The following is a 24,864-nucleotide window of genomic DNA, read 5'->3' as shown; positions in this document are numbered from 1 at the left end:
AGTGCTCTACTACTGAGCACAACTCCAGCCCTTATGTAATGTACATTTTACCACAATAAAAATGACAGTCTTCCCAATAACTTGTATTATAGTTATATATTTGTTTTTTCATTAGATATGTGTTCTTTAGTAGCAAAGGTAATAGATGAGATCAACTATGGGTAGGAGCAAGCCAAGAGACAGGTGTGTGGCTAAGGACACTTAGGAACATCCAAATTTAATCACCATTCCTCTGGGGGTGGTGGTGGTGACATTATTCCCTGAAATGGAAGGGTTATTGTCATGCACTGCCTCTAACCACTTCCATGTACATTTGAAAACCTAGTCCCTGGCCTGGGGTTGTAGTTTAGTGGTAAAACACTTGCCTAGCATGTGTGAGGCACTGGTTCTATCCTCAGCACCACATAATTATAAGTAAATAAAATAAAGGTACTGTGCCATCTACAACTAAAAGTATATTTAAAAAAAAACAAATGGCAAATGTTTTCTCTGAAACATAAGGCGACTGACTCATAGTTGGGTAGGGAGAGGGAGCAATGGGAGGAATTGATGAACTCTAGATAGGGCAGAGGGGTGGGAGGGGAAAGGAGGGTCAGGGGGTTAGCAATGATGGAGGAATGTGATGGACATCATTATCCAAAGTACATGTATGAAGACACGAATTGGTGTGAACATACTTTATATACAAAGATATTAAAAATGTGCTCTATATGCCTAATAAGAATTGTGATGCATTCTGCTGTCATGTATTTTAAAAATAAAAGCAATTAAAAAAAAACTAGTTCCCTTTTATAATTAGTCACTCAGATGCTTACCTGTTTTTTGAACTTTCCTGCTGAGGCCCTGGCAGTTTTATGCCAGGTGGGGGCAGCAGAGTGTAGCTGGAACTAACTGTGGCATCTACTTATCAAAGATTTAGGAAAGGAAACCATTTTATGACTTACAGATTTTTACTGGTCAGAATCCAAAAGATGGCAAAATTTCCAGCTGCTAAGAATGTACTAGACAAAAGCAAGAAATCATAATTTTGATAACTGAAAAAGTAGTTTTTGATGAGTTGTTTAGGAAATGTAGAAATTTCATTGTTGAAACATTCTAAAACCTTTCCGTTTTCTTTTTCTTCCTGTCTCTCTGTCACATTCACTGACATCCGATGCGGAAGAGAATCCGGAGTTAAGTGGGAAATTTTTATTGGTGTAGGCATCATATAACCGTAAGTCCTTAGGAGAAAGTAATTCTTGGCAAACATTCCAGGACCATGTATAAGTAGAAAAGGTGTCATAAAAGGACTCATTGTTAGTGTCTATTCCAATCAGATCCCCTCGTACCTTCTGCCAGAGATTTAACATTTCTTTCTGATGTGCAAGGGCAACTCCTAAATTATAGTTTTCTGTAGCTCTCTTTACCTGCAATGAGAACATAGTTTACTGTAGTTACTGCCAAATATCTTTGACATGTGGACTACAATCATAGTAGCCCAAGAGTTATGTATTTGAGAATCATTGAGTCTGTACATTAGGTAGTGCCTCTTAAGGACATTTGAGCTAAGAGTTGCTGGACAATCAAAATGTGTTGCTTAGGAATAATGAGATAATAAGAAATTTTATAAAAATATAATGGACTAAAATAAGGAGAAGTATGGGATGGAGATAGGTTGAATTGAGTACTAATTATATCTCCTAAAACAGGAGAACCAGGGAAAAGAGTTAAGCTAAGTCCTTAAGTATTTGGTAATATTGAGGGAGTGAGTGGTGATGGGAAGGTGTTCTAGGGAGGAGACAGAATAAACAAAGGCTGAAATACAGTCAGCCTTCTGGAATTGATCAGAGGATTCAGGCACTTTGGTATTGCTGGAGTGTCACATTGAAAGTGGGAGGGAAAGCTGGTCATAGTGACACACGCCTGTGATCCCAGTGACTCCAGAGGCTGAGGCAAGAGGAGTACAAGTTGGAGGCCAGCCTTGGCAACTTAGCAAGACGTTGCCTCAGGTGAAAAATAAAAAGGCTGGGAATGTTGTTCAGTAGTAGAATGCCTCTGGGTTCAATCCCCAATATTGAAAAAAAAAGTGGGAGGAATGGAGTGACAATGGAGAAGCAGCAGACTCTTAAAACTTAATCTTATAAATCAGTGATTCAGTATGGGTGGGGAGAGTCATTTCCTTGTGAAAATCATGTTGTAATGAAATAAATCCTTCAGTGTGTTTAGTAGAAAATTGAAAAAGCCTGCTATGGCTGAGAGGGAAGCCTTCGCATTTTAGCAGGATAATGACCTGGTTGGATCTTCATGTTAGATCATTGGTAGCTGTGTTGAGATTGGTTGGAGGGGAGCAGCTACATGGCTAAGGATAGTGGGCTGGAGGCTGTTATACAGGTGAGACCTGTGGAGGGCCTCAACTTAAGGCAGAGGTAATAGGGATGGGATGAAGATAGATTTCAAAAATTCCCCAGAATGAGAGGATGGGTTTGGGGACTGGTAGATGTGTGGAATGAGGAAAAATGCAAAAATTAAGGATAGTTCCTGGCCTTAAAGCTTCAGTGATTGAGTGGATTCTGTATCAATAACTGAGATGCAGAATCCCTAGGTAGAGCCAGTTTGCTGCAGAAGATGAGAAGTGGTTAGAGCATGTTGAATTTTATGTGCTATGAGACAGCATAGAGGTGGAACTTTTTTCAGGTAGATCATTGAGACAAAGTATAGGAAAAAAGTCTAGGCTTGGGACAAATTTAAGTATCATTATATGGGTGATGGCTGAAACAAGGAAGGTAGATTGAAATAGCTCAAAGAATGTCACTCTAGCTATTCCTTTACCTGATACAGAGATGCCAGTGTTCTTCTGTGACTGGATTACAAGGATGCCAAACTATTTGATCTCAAGCTTCTTAGCCCTTGGGGCAGTTGGTGCCCCAGGGATGGAGGCCTCTAGCTATATGCAGCTTCCTTTTACTTTAGTGTGCGTGTGACCACGATGAGACTGCTGGGAGCTCGCTCCTCTGTTTCTGTGGCGTGTACTACAGAACACACATAATTCATTTATCCCAACCCAAGCCGAGGAGAGCTTGATTGTTAGTATCAAGTGCAGAGGGACAGGAGGCTGAGGCAATAGGATCACAAATTCAAGGTCAACCTTGGCAACTTAGTGAGTCTCTGTCTCAAAAAAATAAAAAGAAGTGGGGATGTAGCTCTTTGGTAGAGAGCTTCTGGGTTCAATTCCTAGTATGGCCCAAACACACGCACACACACACACAAAAAAAAAAAAAATGCAGAAAAGAAGTGGCAAAAAGTAATTATATCCTGCTCTTTTTCTGTGGGGTACACAAATTGCTAAAAGTTAGGTCACAAAACTAGACAGGAAGCATAGAGTTGTTAAAAGTGTTTATTCTGGAGCCACTCTCCCCATGTTTATAATCCTTAATCTGTTCCTTACTAATTTAGTGCCTTAACCTTTTTATGCACATGACAAGGAATAATAACAGTACTTGTCTCAAAGGGTTGTTGTGATAATTAAATGAATCAGTACCTGCAGAGCACTTGTAGAATGTTTGTATAGTGCTGTGTCTAGCACTTGCAAAGTACCTTTAAGCTATTGTTAACATTGTTAGTTGCTATAATGATGATGCTTTCATTCATCTCAATTCTGAGTACATCACTCATGGTGACAGTGGATTTATTACCTTAATTTGTTTGCTATTTCTATCATGAAACAAATGAATGTTATAGAACTGATGCTAGGTATACCTACTTAGGTGATTACCAGGATGAATCCTAACATTTAACATTTGAATCTGTTTGATTATAGAGCAAAAAATATTATCATTACAGTGGATACAAATGAGAAACCATCGTGTTTCATTTTAATTTTTTTTTGTACTAGGAATTGAACCCAAGGGTGCTCTACCATTGAGCTACATCCCTTGTCCTTTTTATTTTTTATTTTGAGACAGAGTCTTGCAAAGTTGCCCAGACTGTCCTTGAACCCATGCTCCTCCTGTCTCAGCCTCTCAAGTTGCTGGGATTACATATGTATATCACCATGATCATCTTTCTATCTTGTTTCATTTTAAAGACAGAGAGCAGATAAAAATGCTCTTGGGTTTATGGGAGAGTATTGAAATGGAAAATATTTTTGTTAATGTGGCTGGGAAGGCGGTCAACTATGAACACTCACATGCTGTTTAATAGCAGCTGCATCAGCCACTGTCCATCTGTGCTTTTTCTTGAGTATTTGATTGATGGCAAGGATGTCATCTGAATAGTTTGAAGAAATGTTCACAGGCTTTATGTTTGCTGCCTTTATGTACATTTAAAAAAGAAGATTAGTAATACATTTTAGTTTGAATTATACATACAAAAAGATATAATAAACAAAAATATATTTCAGTATGAGAGAATTTGCATATGATTTATAAGGTTATTGTTAAACTATTTGTCAGTTGTGTTGGAGCCCCTAGAATAGTGCCACATGTAAATTGGATATTTAGTAAAGGTTCTTTAATAATGACAAAACCTATTCATAAGAGAAATACAGATCAGATGGCTTATGGACTAGATATGGAGAATAAAGAGGAGCCAACTCCATCCTGACCCAAATGTCCCAAGCTATTACAAGCACCAAAAATGAAGGTACCCTCCACAGAGTACCACTTGTATTACTTCCAGACTTCTGACAGGCAACCCATGGCTATTTCCCCTGTACTGTGCTATTGAACAATTGCTAGTGGAAATTACATATACTGCTTGCTCTTTTTGAAAATGTCTTATCATGTAGTCCTGTCCAGGCCTTTAGTACTGCTTGACATTCTCTTTCTTCATTCACTCTTACCATAGTGGCTGCTGGAAGCCAGATCTTCAAACTTTCTCAACTGATGATTTTGGCTCTTTTTCTGTTTGTTTATGGTATTGGAGATTAAACCCAGGGCTTTGCATGTGCTAGGCAACTGCTCTACCATTGAGCTACATCCCCAGCCATTTTTATTTTTAATTTGGTGGTAGAGTCTTACTGAATTGCTCAGGCTGTCCTCAAACTTGTGATCCTCAGCCTCCTGAGTAGCCAGAATTAATTGTATGCCAACATGCCTGGCTGATCTTGTCTCTTTAAAGCTATCTAACATGAATTCTCTTAACTCTTCTGCCTACCCTATGATTTCTCCATCCTTTAACCATTTTTTCCTCTTTTCCTTTTATATGAGAAAGTTTTTCCTGATTTCCTAGGGCAAACTCAATCCTGTATTCTCTATTTGTTCCTTCCTGGGTTTTTTTGTTTGTTTGTTTGTTTTTGGTATCTGGGATTGAACCCAGAGGCGCTGAACTACTGAGCCACATCCCCAGCCCTTTTTCTTTCTTATTTTGAGACAGGGTCTTGCTAAGTTGTTTAGGGCATGGCTAAATTGTTGAGGCTGGTCTTGAACTTGAGATCCTTCTGCCTCAGCTGTGGAATTACAGGCATGAACCATTATGCCTGGTCCTTCCTGGGATCTTATCCCTTCACTTTTCCTTTCTCTAAGGGCCAGCTTCGTGGACATGTGATCTGTACAATTATATAGGGGTCACACTTAGGAATGCCCTGCATTTGGTTTAATGTTCTATTATTGCTGTATTGAAATGCCTTTGTGTATGTGTGTGTGTGTGTGTGTGTGTGTGTGTGTGTGTTGCTAGGAATTGAAATCAGGACCCCATGCATGCCAGGCAGGTGTTCTACCACAGAGCCAAATCTCCAGTCCTCTATGGTTGCTTTTTTTTTTTTTTTTAAATATATTTTAGTTGTAGATGGACACAATACTTTTATTTTATTTGTTTATTTTTATGTGGTGCTGAGGATCAAACCAGTACCTCATGCATGCTAGGCAAGCACTCTACCACTGAGCCACAACCCCGGCCCTATGGTTGCTTTTAAAGTGTTTTTTTCCATGAACTTTAATTTCACTGCAGTATTTCAAGTTGGTTTTGCATTTATGTACCTTGCTCCAGAGTGCTTTCTTCAATCTAAGAATTCATTTTTTTTCATCACTTTAGATAATCATCAGTTTATGTAACTCTCAGCCATTATCTATTCAAATATTGATTCTTCTCCACTCCATTTTTTTTTCCTTTTGGAGCTCTTTTTGTATTCTGTTGGAATTGCTCATGTTACCCTTCATGTTTATTATCTTTTCCTTTAGTTTTTCTTTGTGTTGCAGTTTAGGTAAGTTCCTCAGCTCTGTCTTCCAGTTCACAGTCTTCTTACTATAAATAATCTACTGTTTATTTTTTTTAATTAAATGCTATATTTAAAAAATATTCATTTTTAAATTGTAGTTAAACACAATATCTTTATTTTATTTATCTATTTTTATGTGGTGCTGAGGATCAAATCCAGGGCCTCACATGTGCTAGGTGAGTGCTCTATCACAATCCCAGCCCCTGAATGCTATATTTTTCATCTCTAGTAGTTCTATTTGGTTCTTTTCAAATGAGCCCTCTTCCCCCATTCTGTATACTGCCCCCACCCCCAATTAGGTTTTCTATTCCTTTTGAAATTTCTCTTTAATTATTTAAAGACAGTAGATTTAATTTAATAATAATAATAATATTTTATTATTATTATTATTGGTACTGGGAATTGAAGCCAAGTGTTCTTTACCACTGAGCCACATCCCCAGTCCCTTTTATTTTTATTTTGAGAGAGAGTCTCACTAAATTGTTAGGGCCTTGCTAAGTTGCTGAGGCTGGCCTTTAACTTGAATTCTTTCTGCCTCTGCCTCCCAAGTCTCTGGGATTATAGGTAGGTGCCATCACACCCAGCAAAAAGTAGTATTTACTTTAATAGTGTTTTAGACATTAACTCTGTTATATTGAATTATTGTAATGCTACTCCTATTTATTTTATTGCTGACTTTTTCAGAGTAGATTATTTCCTTGTATGACTGTAATTTTTGCCTATCTTCCAAAGAATTGTGTGTGTGTGTGTGTGTGTGTGTACCATGTGATTTCTAGGATTTGGATATGTTTGTGTCTGGCAGACTTCTCAAGGTAGCTATAGTCTGAAGTCGGTTTTTAAATTTTTAATATATATATATATATTATTTTACTTCAGTGCTGGGGATCAAACTCAAGGCCTCATGCTAGGAAAGCACTCTACTGCTGAACTACATCCCCAGACCCTAAAAACCGTTTTTAGGATAATTTTAAAGCTTAAGAGATTTCATCAAATATGGAAATTATAAATTCAGATAGCATATCCATGTATTTCACAATCTCAACTTTGAAATTTATCACAAAATACTTGCTTTTCCATTCAGAGCTTTGGCAAATCACATTTATGCCTATGTAGAATTTTTTACTTCTCTTTTCACTGAGAGGGCAGCCCTTCCAAAATTTGTTTTTTTGTAGAGGTCTCAATTGCCAGCTTATCTCTAAGGGTACATATTTCCTAATCCTGGATGGTTCCCCCTACCCTAGCCCCTAGACATGAGGGCCTGGAGCCATGTGCTCTACCTGCCTCCCCTCCCTGGCCACTCCCAGGGCCACTTTATGAGCTTGTCATTCTGGCTTTAGGTTCTCGCTTGCATTTTGTTTTTATTTTTCATTTTTAAAAACTTATGTATTTATTGCTATTGGTAATTGAACCTAGGAGAGCTTACCACTGAGCTATATCCCCAGTCCTTTTTATTTTTATTTTGAGACAGGGTCTTGCTAAGTTGCTAAGGTTGGCCTTGAATTTGAGATCCTTCTACCTCAGCCTCCCAAGGCACTGGGATTACAGGTGTGCACCACTGTGCCAGCTCTCTCTTGCTTTCTGAAACTTGAGAATTTTCCTTGATTGGAATACTTTATTTATTGTACTGGGAATTGAACCCCAGTGAGCTACATACCCAGTCCTTTTTTGTTTTTTATTAGATACAGAGTCTTGCTAAATTGCCAAGGATGGCCTCTAACCTACAATCCTTCTGCCTCAGCCTCCTGAGTAGCTGAGATTATAGGTGTGCACTGCTGTGACTTGCCAAATACATTTTGTAATGTTTGTCATTTAATTTAATTTAATATCATCCAGTATTTTTATGTTCTCATGGGGAATCTGTGAGTGGGTTGGGCCATGAAGAACAGCTGGATGGGTGGGGGAGTGTTCATATAGCTCCCTTACTTTCATTCTAAAACTTGAAAATCCCATTTCCTGGTTCCAATTAACATTTACAAGTATATAGTAGATTAGATGTGTAGTATATTAGAATAGATCTACCACACAGTACATGAGATCTCATAATATATATACATTATTTAACATACTATATATTTATACATATATTCTATTATTATAAATGTAAATTTATATCTTATAGCATATTAGATGAAGTATAATATATATGGACATAAATATTAGATAAAGTGGATATAGATGTAATATACATATATATGCAAAATATGTGATCTATTACATGAAGAATGTAATATATTAGCTGGTAATAAATGTTATGGAGAAAATCAGGGAAGGGGATGGGGATATTGGAAGTTGTAGATTTTTTATTTCTTTGATTAATTTTTTTTTCTGTACCAGGGATTGAACCCAGGGTCACTTAACATTGAGCCACATCCACAGCCCTTTTTTATATTTTAGAGACAGGGTCTTGCTGAGTTGATGAGACTGGCTATGAACTCACAGTCCTCCAGCCTCAGCCTCCGAAGCCAATGGGATTACAGGAGTGCACCACTACACCTGGCCTAATTATTTTATTTTGGGGGGTCAAGGTTTCCCTACATTGCTTAGGTTCTCTCACCAACTTCTGAGGCTGGCCTTCAACTTGTGATCCTCCAATCTCAGCCTCCTGAGTTATTAGGATTAGAGGTGTGCACCATTAGAGGTGTGATTTTATTTAAATACATGTTAAATTTATTGAGATGAAAATTCATATAACATAAAATTATCCATCTGAAGTGAACAATTAAAGTGGCACTTGCACATTAGCAATGTGGGGATTATCATTTTAATATGATTGCTAGAGAAGGCATTCTGAAATGACATTTGGGACAAGACCTGAAAGAGGTGAGGGAGAGAGCTATGCAGATGTCTAGGTAACAGCATTCAAGCAGAGGGAAGAACAAAGCTAGAGTGAGATGGAAGCAAGTAAGGCACAGTAGTGAGACATTGCAGGTAGAGTGAAGTGTGCTGGAAGGTGAGCAGTGGGAAGAGAGATCGTTGGATCTGCAGGGAGGGTCTAAGTCGGTGATGTCCAATAGAACTTTTCACAGTGATGTAAATGTCCTATTTTTGTGCCATCTAATATGGTGTCCATTTGCCACATATGGCTACTGAGCATTTGAAATGTGGTTAGTATGACAGAGGAACAGGATTTATTAATTTAAATGTAAATAGCTACTAGTGGTTGAAGTTATTGAAAGGCTTAGATTTAGATTTTGTAGGATCTAAATTGTCATAAAGATTTTGTTTTTAATCTCTGAGGGAGCAGATTTCAAGCTCAATTTAACAGAGCCATTTTGGTTAGTGTATGGAGAACAGATTGAAAAGGACAAAAGTAGAAGCCAGGTGACAATATAGCAAGCTATTGGTGCTTTCTCTATTAAAATTATTAACACATAGGATGCCCTCAAAAAACAAACTATTTGTGTTATAATTTTCTTTCATCCAAAGGGGCTAGGAGTGTAGCTCAGTGGTAGAGTATATATACTTAGCATGTTTGAGGCTCTGGGTTTGATTCTTAGCACCAAATCAGACAAAAAAAAAAAAAAGGCCAGGCTTTGTTTTAAGTGCTAGAGATACTTATCAAAAGAAATAAGGTTCTTGTCTACATGAACTTTTTATTCTAGTTGGAGAAACTGATGATAAAAATAATGGGAGAGGGGTGACTCAATGTTAGGACATAATTTTTTATAGTGGAATTTTTTATACCTTTATTTAATTTAGTGCTGAGGATCTAACCCAGTGCCTCACACATGCTAGGCAAGTGCTCTATCATTGAGCTACAACCGCAGCCCCTTGGCACATAAATTTAAAGAGGGATGAGTGTCCTCTTATTTCCATCTTATCAGTGACATGTGCCTGGGTGTGACTTTGTTTGGGGAGATAAAGTAAAAGTCTGACCTCAAGGTAATTTTTGACAGTGATATCCCTCCAGAATCACATAAAAACCCTTTGTTTGAAGGGCCTTCTAGTGATTTCATAATGAGGTGAACCAGGCATGGACCTCTGGAACTCAATATATGCCCCTATAGCCTGGGCTGGTTTCTAGACAAATCTTAATTCTTTTGTTCAAGCAGGGAGAACTGCAACCAATCTGGGGTAAGGCCAGAGCTTCCTGAGAGAATACCTCTGAAAACATGAGCATATTTACCTGTGACCTTAAAACTAATGAGGACAACATTTTCAGGGAAAAATAAGTTAGAGACAATAGAGCTTAAAGCAGGGCCAGAGGTACAGCTGGGATTCTGGGTCAAGCTCAGAATGGTCCCTCTCCTCACACCATTGCTTAATTTGTGTGGACCTGGGTCCTCTCATCCCATGGTGTCTGGCCAACTACAGTCTTGAGATGGTCAAGGGAGTCCAAAATATAGCTTCAAATCCCTGACACAGTGGGGGAGCAGTAGAGAGAGACTTCAGGCCTTCTAGTGTTATTATTCTTGAATTCTATATCCCAACCCCAAATTTAGGATCGTCATTTTTCAGTAAGTCTTAACAATTTGTTGAAATTAAATGAAGTATCTACATCTGGGCTTATATTTAGGAACGTGGTTATGGAATCTGGTTTGAAATATAATGACTAAAAATAAAAAGCATGTTATTCTGTTAAATTGGTACTTAAAAATGTAAAATTTAAATTAGCTAATGTGACATAACCTAAATCTCACCTGTATTTTCCAGTCTCTTTTATGGAAAAAATAGTCCTCAAAGAAATTCAGAGGCTCCTTTCTCCTTAGCATTTCTAATTTTTGTGTGTCTCTGAATGGCTTTCCCATCACCACCCCATCCACATTAGGAAACAATGGAAAGATGGATATTTTTGAATATGGGCTATCTGAATGGAAATTGCATCCTAAAAAGATAAAAACAAAAATGGTATCACTAACAACATAAGTCGTTCCCATAAAAGACAAACGTGGTACCTATTTTGCTTTTTCCCTATTCTTCTCTCATTGGTCATGGCCCTCCTTCACTTTCCTGTTCCTACTCCACACCCATCTGCAGACTTTAGGCTTCACCCAGGAATCTGAAGACTCAGGTGAGGGATACCTGTGCATCCAAATGGTATTTGTGTGACAGAGAGCAGTAACTCAGAAGAGTCTCAGGCCCTGCTCTTGGCCTCTAGGTTTTATTTCTGAGTAGTCATATAAATAAATCCTTTTAAAAAGTGGGGAGGGAACAAATGGCTCTTACTTTTGAGCTCTTCAAGAAATTTAAATAAATCCTTTTCTTTCATTATTGCAACCCGAGCAGCATTAGCAAAGGCAGCGGTGCTTGAGCTTGGAGGTGTGCATATATCTGGCATAAATCTCCTTTTTCCATATTCCCTAGAATGGGGATTCCACAATATTTCTCCACTGGCCTCCTGGAATTTTCTTCGGAAATAGCTTTAAAAAAAGAAAAAGTAGTTCAGAAGTGGATAAAATGAGTTATAGGACAAAAAGAAAAAGTTTAATTATAAGTTTCATATGCTGAGTAAATTAATTTTAAATTGAATTTGCATAATCATTCAATAATATTTGAGTGTCTAGTCCTGTGACATTTGAGAATATTCTGACACTTTTCACAGGTCCTTTTCCTTTTTTTTTTTTTTTTTTTGGTTCTGGGGATTGAACCTAGAAGTGCTTTCTCACTAAGCTACATCCCTGACCTTTTATTTTAAAATTTTGAGACAGGGTCTCAGTAAGTTGCTGAGGGCCTCATCAAATTGCCTAGACTGACTTTGAACTTGTGATCTTCCTGCCTCAACCTCCCGAGTAGCTGGGATTATAGGTGTGTGCTACTGCGCCCAGCTTCCATAGGCCATTTGACTATTTTATATCTGTAGTTCTTAGTCTTTGGTTTTCTTCCTCTTCTCCAAGACTTCATGGTCTTATGTAGAAAAATAAATACTTAAGGCCATTGACAAACTGGATATGGTGGTACACACTGTAATCCCAGTGCTCTGGATACTGAGGCAGGAAGATCACAAGTTGGAGGCTAGCTTCAGCAATTTAGTGAGATCCTGTCTTGAAATAAAAATAAAAAGGGAGGAATTAGAGAAATGCAAATCAAAACTACTCTAAGATTTCATCTCACTCCAGTCAGAATGGCAGCTATTAAGAATAAAAACAATAATATGTGTTGGCGAGGATATGGGGACACTCTTACATTGCTGGTGGGACTGCAAATTGGTGCAACCAATATGGAAAGCAATATGGAGATTCCTTGGAAAACTTGGAATGAAACCATCATTTGACCCAGCTATCCCATTCTTGGTTTTTACCCCAAAGGACTTAAAAACAGCATACTATAGGGCTGGGATTGTGGCTCAGCAGTAGAGCACTTGCCTAGCACATGCAAGGCCCTGGGTTCGATCCTCAGAACCACATAAAATAAAGGTATTGTGTCCAACTAAAACTAAAAAATAATTTTAAAGAAACACAATGTACTACAGGGACACAGCCACATCAATGTTTATAGCAGCACAATTCACAGTAGCTAAATTGTGGATCCAACCTAGATGCCCTTCAGTAGATGAATGGATAAAGAAAACATGCTATATATACACAATGGAATATTACTCAGCATTAAAAGAGAATAAAATCATGGCATTTGCAGGTAAATGGATGGAGTTGGAGAATATAATGCTAGGTAAAGTAAGCCAATCCCCCAAAAACAAATGCAGAATGTCTTCTCTAATATAAGGATGCTGATTCATAATGGGATGGGGGAGGAGCATGGGAGGAATAGACTTTAGATAGGGCAAAGGGGAAGGAGAGGAAAGGAGTGGGCATGGTGGTAGGAAAGACAGTGGAATGAGACGGACATCATTACCATAAGAACATGAGTAGTGTGACTCTACTTTGTGTACAACTAGAGACATGAAAAATTGTGCTCTATTTGTGTAACATGAATTGACTTGCATTCTGCTGTCATACATCACTAATTAGAATAAATAAAATAAAATTTTAAAAAAGTGCTAAGGATGTAGATTAATGATAGAGTACTCCTGAGTTCAATTCCCTAGTACTGAGAGAGAATATTGTTTAATTTTCATATATTTGTACAATTTCTAAAGTTTCTTTTTGTTGATTTTTATTTTTATTTCCTGCAGAGAATATATGCTATGATACAATATTTTTGAATTTTTGAGACTTATTTTGTGGCCTAACACATGTTATATGCTGGAGAATGTTCTACATGCTGATGAGAAGAATGTTTTCTGTAGCTGTTGGATGAAAGGTTTTGAAAATATCTGTTAGGATCATTTGGTCCACAGCATAGTTTAAGTCTGATGTTTCTTTGTTGATCTTTTTGTCTGGATGATCTGTTCATTGATGAAATGATATGTTGAAGTCCCTATTATTGAAATAGAATCTCTCTTTTCTTTTATATCTAAATCTAATCAAGTTTGTTTCATATAATTGGGTGCTTCCAGCTTGGGTGCATATATATTTACATTTATTGATTCCTTTATCAGTATAGAATGACCTTATTTATTTATTTTTATATAATGACTTCTTTCTTTTTTTTTTTTTTAAAGTATAGATACTCTTACTAACTTTTGGTTTCCATTTGCATAGTATATCTCTTTCCATTCTTTCATTTTCACTGTATGTGGGTCTATACTGGCTAAGTCAATTTCTTTTAGGCAGTGTTATCCTTGGGTCTAGTTTTTTTTTTTTTTTTTTAATCCATTCAGACAGTTTATGTGTTTTAATTTGGTAATTTAATACCCAGTTTTTGTCTTGGAAAGTTTTTATTTCTCTGTAATTTCTGAAGGATTGCTTTGTTGTGTATAGTATTATTTACTTTCAGCACTTTGAATAAATCATTCCATTCTTTCCTGGCCTGTAAGATATTTACAGAGAAGTCTGTGTTTAATCTAATGGGGATTCCCTTATATGTGACTTGATGTTTTTCTCTTGTTGTCTTTAGAATTCTCTGTCTTGTACTTTGACAATCTGACTCTAACATGTCTTGGAATCTTTTTTGGTTGAATCTATTAGTGTTGGTAAAGATGGCGCCCAGAGTGCTTCTCTTCTGGGAGCTCAGGTCCATGACGCACTGAATGGCGCGTGAACCGTCACCTCCAATCTCTGTGAATGGCACGAACTTTGAATGAAGCACCTCCAATCCCTGAAGTGGCGCAAAGTCTCAGCCAATGAAGAAGTAACAGCCCACTCGCCTTGCTCCTCCTCATCCTGTGTTAAGCCCATAAGTATCAACACCCTGTTCGTGCTCGCTCTCTTATTCTCCCGCTCTCTTTCTTACTTTACTTCTCTTACTCTCCCCCTCTCTTTTTCTCTCTCCTCCCTCTCTCTCTCTCTCTCAAAACCTCCTTCTCTTCTGTGACTGGCCGCTATGGTCCTGCTAATAAAATCTCAGACAGGTAAACGGCTGTTTTGGCTTGTTGAGTTTACCGAGCTTTTCCACCGTTCCTTACAATTAGAGATCCTTTGAGCTTCCTGGACCTGGATGTCCATATCTTAAGATTTGGAAAGTTTTCACCAATTATTTTTTTAAAAAATTTCTTTTCTATGCCTTTTCCCTTTTCTTCTCCTGGAACAGTCATAATGCCCGAGTTTTCTTGCTTGATAGTATCTCTGAAGTCTCTAAGGCTTGCTTCATACTTTTCAATTTTTCTTCTTCTTTCTTTTTTAAAAATCTGAATCATTTCAAAAGACCTGTCTTCTCAGAAATTCTTCTGCTTGACCAATTCTGCTGTTAAGTCACTTAACTATTTTTTATACCATTTATTGAGTTCTTTATCATTAAGAGTTGTGATTGGCTTTTTATTTTTCTTTTGACACTTGAGATTGAACCCAGGGGTGCTTTACCAATGAGCCATATCCCCAGCTCTTTTTATTTTTAATTTTGAGCAGGGTCTCACTAAGCTGCTTAGGGCCTTGCCAGGTTGCTTAGGTTGACCTAGAACTCACAAACCACCTACCTGCCTCAGCCTCCAGAGTTTTTAGGATTCCAGGTGTGTGTGAGGATGGCCTTAAGCCTGAGCCTAAGCAACTCCATTTTAAAACTCCAGTTTGAAATCTGCAGTCTCCCCAGGCACACCCACAGAGCCCTCCAGTATGACCTCAAACAAGTTACTTCCCCTCACCCTGATAAATAGAGTGAAGCCCCTGGTAGGCTGTCCTGGCCTGATAAGAGGGAAAGGCAAGAAGATCAGGGTGGAGACCACCAGACCAGATGTCATGGAGAAATCCCATGGTAGCTGATAAGATTGAAAGAGGGTCAAAAGCCTCAAAATTTAGTATAAATAATAGAGCTGATAAAAGGGATTCAGCCAGCCAAAACAAGGATGCACTTGAGCTAGAGAGCCTGATGAGGACTTTTCATCCCATTACTTATCCTTGGTTCCTGATCCTTTGCATGATCCTCACTGTTCTCAAACTCTACTGCCTGGTCTGGACCTTGGTGAGAGCTGCAACTTCTCCCTAGGATCCTCTCCTCAACTAGTCGTCCACTCCATGCCAGGAAAAGCCTGCCTTGGTTCCAGACCCTATCACCACGGTCTAAGAGTGTGCATCTGCTGGACATAAAGCCTAAGGCTTGAGACTTTTGAACTTGGCATGGAGAGGGAATGTCTGTCACCTGTCATGATTAAGTGTTTTTGAAGTGCTTAGAATTAATCTAGAATTGTTTGCTGTGAATGGATTATATCTATTGCAGTGCCTAGTATAAAGGATTGTCGTTTTCTTGATTAAGAATCTGTAGAGTGAAACTGTATTGAGTAATTTGAGTAAAATTGGGAGTTCATAACCAACTTGAATCTATTGTATCAAATATGATATGTCAATAGCTTTATAATGTTTTGAACAACCAATAAAAAAAAAAAATTAAAAAAAAAAAAGCATTGAAAGGGGCAGAAGCGCATGGACATTCTTTATTTCTCCCCTCGACTGCATCTGATGCAATTTTGCCCCCTCGTGACAGTGTGTGCCACCACAACCAACTTTTCATTCTGTTTTTTTTTTTTTTTAAATAGTACTGAGGATTGAACCCAGGAGTGTTCTACCACTTGAGTAGCATGCATAACTCTATTTATTTATTTTCCTAGTCCTTTAAAAATTTTTACTTTAAAACAGGGTTTCACTAAGTTGCCTAGGTGTGGGGATGGCCTTAGGCCTAGGCCTAAGCAATACCATTTTAAAAACTCCAGTTTGAAACCTGCAGTCTCACCAGGCACGCCTAATGGAGCCCTCCAGTATGGCTCTCAAGCACAAACAAGTCACTTCTCCCCCACCCTGATAAATTCAGAGTGAAGCCTCTGCCTGGCTGTCCTCACCAATAAGAGGGAAAGGCAAAAAGATCAGGGTGGGGACCACCAGACCATGTTTTAACCCCAGGGTAAATGATGTCACTGAGACCCAGTGGCATCTGATAATGATTGAAAGGGGGGGGGGGTTCACAGCCCCCAAATTTGGTATAAATAATAGAGCAGATGAACAGATAGCCAGACGACACTAATGGCCTCATACTGAGAGCCTGATTAGGACCTGGACTGACATTCCAACACTTTTTATGGTTGCTGATCCTCTGCATTTTCCTTACCACTCTCAAACTCTCAGCCATATCTTGACCCTGGTGACAGTCACAACTTCTCCTTAGGACCCTCTCCTCAACCAGCTGTCAGCTCCACCCCAGGAGAAACCTGCTTTGGTTTCTGACCTGATCACCTTGGTCTAAGTGTGCATCTGCTGGATTTAAAGCCTAAGGCTTGAGACTTTTGATCTGACACTTGAATTTAGCACGCAGAGGGAATGTCTGTCTTGAGCCTGTCCTGATTAAGTGTTTGCAGTGCTTAGAATAATTGATCTAGAATTGTTTGCTGTGAATTAATTAATCTAGAATTGTTTGCTGTGAATTGATTATATCTATTGCAGTGCCTAGCATTATGGATTGTCGTTTTCTTGATTAAGAACCTGTGGAGTGAAATTGTATTGATGATTTGAGTGAATAAAGGATTGACTAGGGCAGAAGTGCATGGACATTCTTTATTTCTCCCCCTCGACTGCATAAGTCACACCTTTTGCCCATCATAACACTAGGCTAGCCTCACACTTGTAATCCTCCTGCCTTAGCCTCCTGAGTAGCTAGGATTATATGCCACTATGCCCAGATCTGTTTGGTTCTTTTAAATATTTTATTTGTTTGTTTATTGGCTTTTTTAAAAAATGGTTTATATCTCTTTGCTGAATTTCTCATTCATATCATATAATTCTGTTGGATTGTCTATCTGTATTCTCTTAAATTTCTTTTTTTTTAAGAGAGAGAGAGAGAGAGAGAGAGAAAGAGAGAAATTTTTTTTTTAATATTTATTTTTTAGTTCTCGGCAGACACAACATCTTTGTATGTGGTGCTGAGAATCGAACCCGGGCCGCACCCATGCCAAGCGAGCGCGCTACCGCTTGAGCCACATCCCCAGCCCTGTATTCTCTTAAATTTCATTGTTTTCTTTTTTTATTGGTTGTTCAAAACATTACAAAGCTCTTTTTTTTTAATTTTAATTTTTTATTGTTGGTTGTTCAAAACATTACAAATTTCTTGACATATCATATTCCACACTTTGATTCAAGTGGGTTATGAACTCCCACCTTCACCCCATACACAGATTGCAGAATCACCTCAGTTACACATCCATTGATTTACATATTGCCATACTAGTGTCTGTTGTGCTCCGCTGCCTTTCCCATCCTCCACCCTCCCCCCTCCCCACCTCTCCCCTCCCCTCCCCTCCCCTCCTCTCTCTCTACCCCCTCCACTGTATAACCCTGAGGGTCTCCTTCCATTTCCATGCAATTTCCCTTCTCTCTCCCTTTCCCTCCCACCTCTCATCCCTGTTAAATGTTAATCTTCTTCTGCTCTTCGTCCCTACTCTGATCTTAGTTACTCTTCTTATATCAAAGAAGACATTTGGCATTTGCTTTTTAGGGATTGGCTAGCTTCACTTAGCATAATCTGCTCTAGTGCCATCCATTTCCCTGCAAATTCTATGATTTTGTCATTTTTTAATGCAGAGTAATACTCCATTGTGTATAAATGCCACATTTTTTTTTATCCATTCGTCTATTGAAGGGCATCTAGGTTGGTTCCACAGTCTTGCTATTGTGAATTGTGCTGCTATGAACATCGATGTAGCAGTGTCCCTGTAGCATGCTCTTTTTAGGTCTTTAGGGAATAGACCAAGAAGGGGAATAGCTGGGTCAAATGGTGGCTCCATTCCCACCTTTCCAAGAAATCTCCATACTGCTTTCCAAATTGGCTGCACCAATCTGCAGTCCCACCATCAATGTACAAGTGTACCCTTTTCCCCACATCCTCGCCAGCACTTGTTGTTGTTTGACTTCATAATGGCTGCCAATCTTACTGGAGTGAGATGGTATATTAGGGTGGTTTTGATTTGCATTTCTCTGACAGCTAGAGATGGTGAGCATTTTTTCATGTACTTGTTGATTGACTGTATGTCCTCCTCTGAGAAGTGTCTGTTCAAGTCCTTGGCCCATTTGTTGATTGGGTTGTTTGTTCTCTTATTGTCTAATTTTTTGAGTTCTTTGTATACTCTGGATATTAGGGCTCTATCTGAAGTGTGAGGAGTAAAGATTTGTTCCCAGGGTGTAGGCTCCCTATTTACCTCTCTTATTGTTTCTTTTGATGAGAAAAAACTTTTTAGTTTGAGTAAGTCCCATTTGTTGATTCTAGTTATTAACTTTTGTGCTATGGGTGTCCTATTGAGGAAGTTGGAGCCTGACCCCACCGAATGTAGATCGTAGCCAACTTTTTCTTCTATCAGACGCCGTGTCTCTGATTTGATATCAAGCTCCTTGATCCATTTTGAATTCACTTTTGTGCATGGCGAGAGAAAGGGATTCAGTTTCATTTTGTTGCATATGGATTTCCAGTTTTCACAGCACCATTTGTTGAAGATGCTATCCTTCCTCCATTGCATGCTTTTAGCCCCTTTATCAAATATAAGATAGTTGTAGTTTTGTGGATTGGTTTCTGTGTCCTCTATTCTGTACCATTGGTCCACCCGCCTGTTTTGGTACCAGTACCATGCTGTTTTTGTTACTATTGCTCTGTAGTATAGTTTGAAGTCTGGTATCGCTATACCGCCTGATTCACACTTCCTGCTTAGCATTGTTTTTGCTATTCTGGGTCTTTTATTTTTCCATATGAATTTCATGATTGCTTTCTCTATTTCTACAAGAAATGCCGTTGGGATTTTGATTGGCATTGCATTAAACCTATAGAGAACTTTTGGTAATATCGCCATTTTGATGATGTTAGTTCTGCCTATCCATGAACAGGGTATGTTTTTCCATCTTCTAAGATCTTCTTCTATTTCTCTCTTTAGGGTTCTGTAGTTTTCATTGTATAAGTCTTTCACCTCTTTTGTTAGGTTGATTCCCAAGTATTTTATTTTTTTTTGAAGATATTGTGAATGGAGTGGTTGTCCTCATTTCCATTTTAGAGGATTTGTCGCTGATATACAGGAATGCCTTTGATTTATGCGTGTTGATTTTATATCCTGCCACTTTGCTGAATTCATTTATTAGCTCTAATAGTTTCTTTGTAGAGCCTTTTGGGTCTGCTAGGTATAGAATCATATCATCTGCAAATAGTGATAATTTAAGTTCTTCTTTTCCTATTTTTATGCCTTTAATTTCTTTCGTCTGTCTAATTGCTCTGGCCAGTGTTTCGAGAACTATGTTGAACAGAAGTGGAGAGAGAGGGCATCCCTGTCTTGTTCCAGATTTTAGAGGGAATGCCTTCAGTTTTTCTCCATTCAGAATGATGCTAGCCTGAGGCTTAGCATAGATTGCTTTTACAAAATTGAGGTATGTTCCTGTTATCCCTAGTTTTTCTAGAGTTTTGAACATAAAGGGATGCTGTACTTTGTCGAATGCTTTTTCCGCATCTATCGAGATGATCATATGGTTCTTATTTTTAAGTCTATTGATGTGGTGAATAACATTTATTGATTTCCGTATATTGAACCAGCCTTGCATCCCAGGGATGAATCCTACTTGATCATGGTGCACAATTTTTTTGATATGTTTTTGTATCCGATTCGCCAGAATTTTATTGAGGATTTTTGCATCTAGGTTCATTAGAGATATTGGTCTGTAGTTTTCTTTCTTTGAAGTGTCTTTGTCTGGTTTAGGTATCAGGGTGATGTTGGCCTCATAGAATGAATTTGGAAGTTCTCCCTCTTTTTCTATTTCCTGAAGTAGCTTGAAAAGTATTGGTATTAGTTCTTCTTTAAAGGTTTTGTAAAATTCTGCTGTATACCCATCTGGTCCTGGGCTTTTCTTAGTTGGTAGTCTTTTTATGGTTTCTTCTATTTCCTCAATTGATATTGGTCTGTTTAGGTTGCCTATATCCTCCTGACTCAATCTGGGCAGATCATGTGACTTAAGAAATTTATCTATGCCTTCACTATCTTCTAATTTATTGGAGTATAAGGATTCAAAATAGTTTTTGATTATCTTCTGTATTTCTGAAGTGTCTGTTGTGATATTGCCTTTTTCATCCCATATGTTAGTAATTTGAGTTCTCTCTCTTCTTCTCTTTGCTAGCATCGCTAAGGGTCTGTTGATTTTGTTTATTTTTTCAAAGAACCAACTTTTAGTTTTGTCAATTTTTTCAATTGTTTCTTTTGTTTCGATTTCATTAATTTCAGCTCTGATTTTAATTATTTCTTGCCTTCTACTTCTTTTGCTGTTGTTTTGCTCTTCTTTTTCAAGGATTTTGAGATGAAGTATGAGATCATTTATTTGTTGGTTTTTTCTTTTTTTAAGGAATGAACTCCAAGCAATGAATTTTCCTCTTAGGACTGCTTTCAATGTGTCCCATAGATTCCGATATGTTGTGTCTGTGTTTTCATTTATCTCTAAGAATTTTTTAATTTCCTCCTTGATGTCTTCTATAACCCATTGATCATTCAGTAACCTATTGTTCATTCTCCAAGTGATGTATGCTTTTTCCTTCCTTCTTTTATCGTTGATTTTCAGTTTCATTCCATTATGATCAGATAAGATGCATGGTATTATCTCTACTCCTTTATATTGTCTAAGAGTTGCCCTGTGACATAATATATGATCTATTTTTGAGAAGGATCCATGTGCTGCTGAGAAAAAAGTGTAACTGCTTGATGTTGGGTGGTATACTCTATATATGTCAATTAAGTCTAGGTTATTAATTGTGTTATTGAGTTCTATAGTTTCCTTATTCAACTTTTGTTTGGAAGATCTGTCCAGTGGCGAGAGAGGTGTGTTGAAGTCTCCCATGATTATGGTATGGTGGTCTATTAGACTCTTGAACTTGAGAAGAGTTTGTTTGACGAACATAGCTGCACCATTGTTTGGGGCATAAATATTTATGATTGTTATGTCTTGTTGGTGTATGGTTCCCTTAAGCAGTATGTAGTGTCCCTCTTTATCCCTTTTGATTAACTTTGGCTTGAAATCTATTTTATTTGATATGAGTATGGACACTCCTGCTTGTTTCCGAAGTCCATATGAGTGATATGATTTTTCCCAACTTTTCACCTTCAGCCTATGTATGTCTTTTCCTATCAAATGCGTCTCCTGTAGGCAGCATATTGTTGGGTCTTGTTTTGTGATCCATTCTACTAGCCTGTGTCTCTTAATTGGTGATTTTAAGCCATTAACATTTAGGGTTATTATTGAGATATGGGTTGTTCTTCCAGCCATATTTGTTTATTTCTGTTACTAAACATGGTTTGTTTTCCTCTTTGATTATTTTCCCCCCCTTTACTGTCCTACCTCCCACTGTTGTTTTTCATTGTTATTTTCCATTTCCTCTTCCTGTAATGTTTTGGCGAGGATGTTTTGAAGAGATGGTTTTCTAGCTGCGAATTCTTTAAACTTTTGTTTATCGTGGAAGGTTTTAATTTCATCTTCCATCCTGAAGCTTAATTTCGCTGGATACACAGTTCTTGGTTGGAACCCATTTTCTTTCAGTGTTTGAAATATGTTATTCCAGGATCTTCTAGCTTTCAGAGTCTGTGTTGAAAGATCAGCTTTTATCCTGATCGGCTTACCCCTAAATGTAATCTGCTTCCTTTCTCTTGTAGCTTTTAAAATTCTCTCCTTATTCTGTATGTTGGGCATCTTCATTATAATGTGTCTAGGTGTGGATCTCTTATGATTTTGCACATTCGGCGTCCTGTAGGCTTCTAGGATTTGGGATTCTGTCTCATTCTTCAAGTCTGGGAAGTTTTCTCGTATTATTTCATTGAATAGACTGCTCATTCCTTTGGTTTGGAGCTCTGTACCTTCCTGTATCCCAATGACTCTTAAGTTTGGTCTCTTAATGTTATCCCATATTTCTTGGATGTTCTGCTCATGGTTTCTTAACAGTCTTGCTGAGCTGTCTATGTTCTTTTCCAGTTGAAATACTTTGTCTTCATTGTCTGATGTTCTATCTTCTAAGTGTTCTACTCTGCTGGTAGTATTTTCCATTGAGTTTTTAAGTTGGTTTATTGCTTCCTGCATTTCTAGGATTTCTGTTTGTTTGTTTTTTATAACCTCTATCTCCCTGTATAGTTGATCCTTTGCTTCCTGGATTTGTTTGTGTAATTCATTGTCGAAGTGATCTTTCATTGTCTGATTTTGCTGTCTAATGTCTTCCTTGATACTCCAGATCATCTGAAGCATGTATATCCTGAATTCTTTATCTGACATTCCATCTGCTGCAGCTGTTACCTCTTCTAAAGTTGCGTTGACCTGCATTGCTTGTGGTCCTTTCTTTCCTTGTCTTTTCATACTGCTTGCGTATCTTTCCTGCAGGCGCGGGCGGCGGCTCTGCTCTCTCCTTATTCCAATTGGGGTGTCGTGGCTACCACACCGGCAGGTCACTGGGCCTGTTCTGGGTCCTGGCGGCGGCTCTGTTCTGCCCCTACTCCAATTGGGGTGACGAGTGTACCACGCCGGCAGGCCACCGGGCCTGATCCGCCGGTCAGTTGCAGGTTTGCCTACCCTGCAGGCGCGGGCAGCGGCTCTACTCTGCCCCTACTCCAAATGGGGTGACGTGTCTGTCGTACCGGCAGGCCACTGGGCCTGTCCCGCTGGTCGGTCGCAGATCTGCCCACCTTTCGGGCATCTGTGGCGGCTCTGCTCTGCCCCTACTCCAATTGGGGTGTCGTGACTACCCCGCCTGCAGGTCGCTGGGCCTGTTCCTGGCACGGGCGGTGACTCTGCTCTGCCCCTACTCCAATTAGGGTGGTGTGTGTACCACACCGGCAGGCTCCTGGGCCTGATCCGCCGGTCTGTCGCAGGTCTGCCTACCTTGGAGGCGCGGGCGGCGGATCTGCCCTGCCCCTCCTACCACGCCTGCGGACCCCTGGGCCTGATCTGCAGGTTGGTCACAGGTCTGCTCACCCTGCGGGCATGGGTGGCGGTTCCGCTCCGCCCCCACTCCAATTGGGGTCACGTGGCCACCACACCAGCAGGACCTGATCCGGGCGTGGGAGAAGGATCTGCTCTGCCCCTACTCCAGTTGGGGTGACGTGTGTACCACACTGGCAGGCCACTGGGCCTGACCCGCCAATCTGTCACAGGTCTGTTTACCTTGCAAGCGCGGGCGGCGGCTCTGCCCTGCCCTCCTACCACGCCCATGTACCACTGGGTCGCGGGTCTGCCCACCCTGCGGGTGCGGGTGGCGGCTCCGCTCCGCCCCCTCTCCAATTGGGGTCACGCGGTCACCACGCTGGTGAGCCGCTGGACCTGCTCCGGGCGCTGGTGGCAGCCCGGCTCCTCCCCTCTGGCTTGACGACAAATTGAGGAGACTCGGGTGTCTGTGCCTCACCCCCCCTACCAGGAGACCAACTGTTTCTGTCGCCGCTGGTATTGATGAAGTTCTCTCCTCCGCCGCTTTCTGATGACATCAGATCTCTGCCATGTTGGTATCCTATGCGAATGGCAGCATTTCGTTCCCCTTGCCGGGCAACCAAAGCAACGGGTGAGTCCTGACCGGCCCTCAGCAGGACCCGGACCGAGAAGCAGTTTCCGTGGGCTCCTAGCCCTGGGCCAGGGCAGTTCCGGGAGCCGGAATTCGGCCGCTTAGTGCTTGGTGTATGCTCTGATAGGAGCAGGGTCCAAGAAGCAGCCTCCGCAGGCTCCCCAGCCCTGGGCTAGGGCGGTTCCGGGAGCCGGAACTCGGCCACCCCGCGCTCGGTGTTCGCTCCGATAAGATCAGGTTCTAAGAAGCACCCAGGCACTGAACCCTAGCAATCTGTCTGCAAGCCGCAGGCGAATGGCAGCCTGAAATTACCTGTTCTATGGCTGAATGAGCTGCGGTCAGTCGAAAATAGGGATGGTGACATCAGCTTTCCAACATGGTGGCTGCTGGCCTCCTCTGTGGTCTGACCGGTGTGGAGAACCGAGATGGACCGCTTCCTTCCCCCGTCTCGAACCAAGAATTCAGCCCTGAGTACGGTGCTTGCACGGCTGGCAGAAACTGCAGCGCTGTATCCCTGTGTCGCTATCTCCTCATTTCCCAGCGTGCGCTGCAGACTCTAGCCGCGGGGCGATTTGCTGAATAAGCAGTGTTACCCTCCGTGCGACAAACCTCTCGCGTTTGAGTCCCCGTAGCCGATCCTCGTGTGATGGAAATCCTTCCTCCAGGTTCCGGAGCACCCCACTATTGCTGGAAATTCCTAACAAGATAGC

The 24,864-nt window shown here is 39.9% G+C and overlaps 1 protein-coding gene across 15 annotated transcripts in view; it reads right to left on the bottom strand.

Annotated features, from left to right (window-relative positions):
• Positions 1-662: 662 nt before the first annotated feature.
• Positions 663-24,864, bottom strand: part of Efcab3 (EF-hand calcium binding domain 3) — a 107,242-nt gene continuing 83,040 nt past the window's right edge. For all 15 annotated transcript variants that reach the window (XM_071603940.1, XM_071603943.1, XM_071603945.1 and 12 more), the window contains 4 exons: positions 11,360-11,553; positions 10,834-11,018; positions 4,166-4,288; positions 663-1,406 (listed from right to left, as the gene is read on the bottom strand). In XM_071603940.1, coding sequence (XP_071460041.1) covers positions 1,080-1,406; positions 4,166-4,288; positions 10,834-11,018; positions 11,360-11,553 — 829 coding nt within the window. In that variant the 3' untranslated portion in view covers positions 663-1,079. The remainder of the gene's footprint in view (positions 1,407-4,165; positions 4,289-10,833; positions 11,019-11,359; positions 11,554-24,864) is intronic.

Source organism: Marmota flaviventris, chromosome 17 (assembly GCF_047511675.1).
Source record: "Marmota flaviventris isolate mMarFla1 chromosome 17, mMarFla1.hap1, whole genome shotgun sequence".
NCBI lineage: Eukaryota > Metazoa > Chordata > Mammalia > Rodentia > Sciuridae > Marmota > Marmota flaviventris.
Note: the sequence above shows the minus strand (reverse complement) of the source record. Positions and strands in the feature narration are given on the sequence as shown.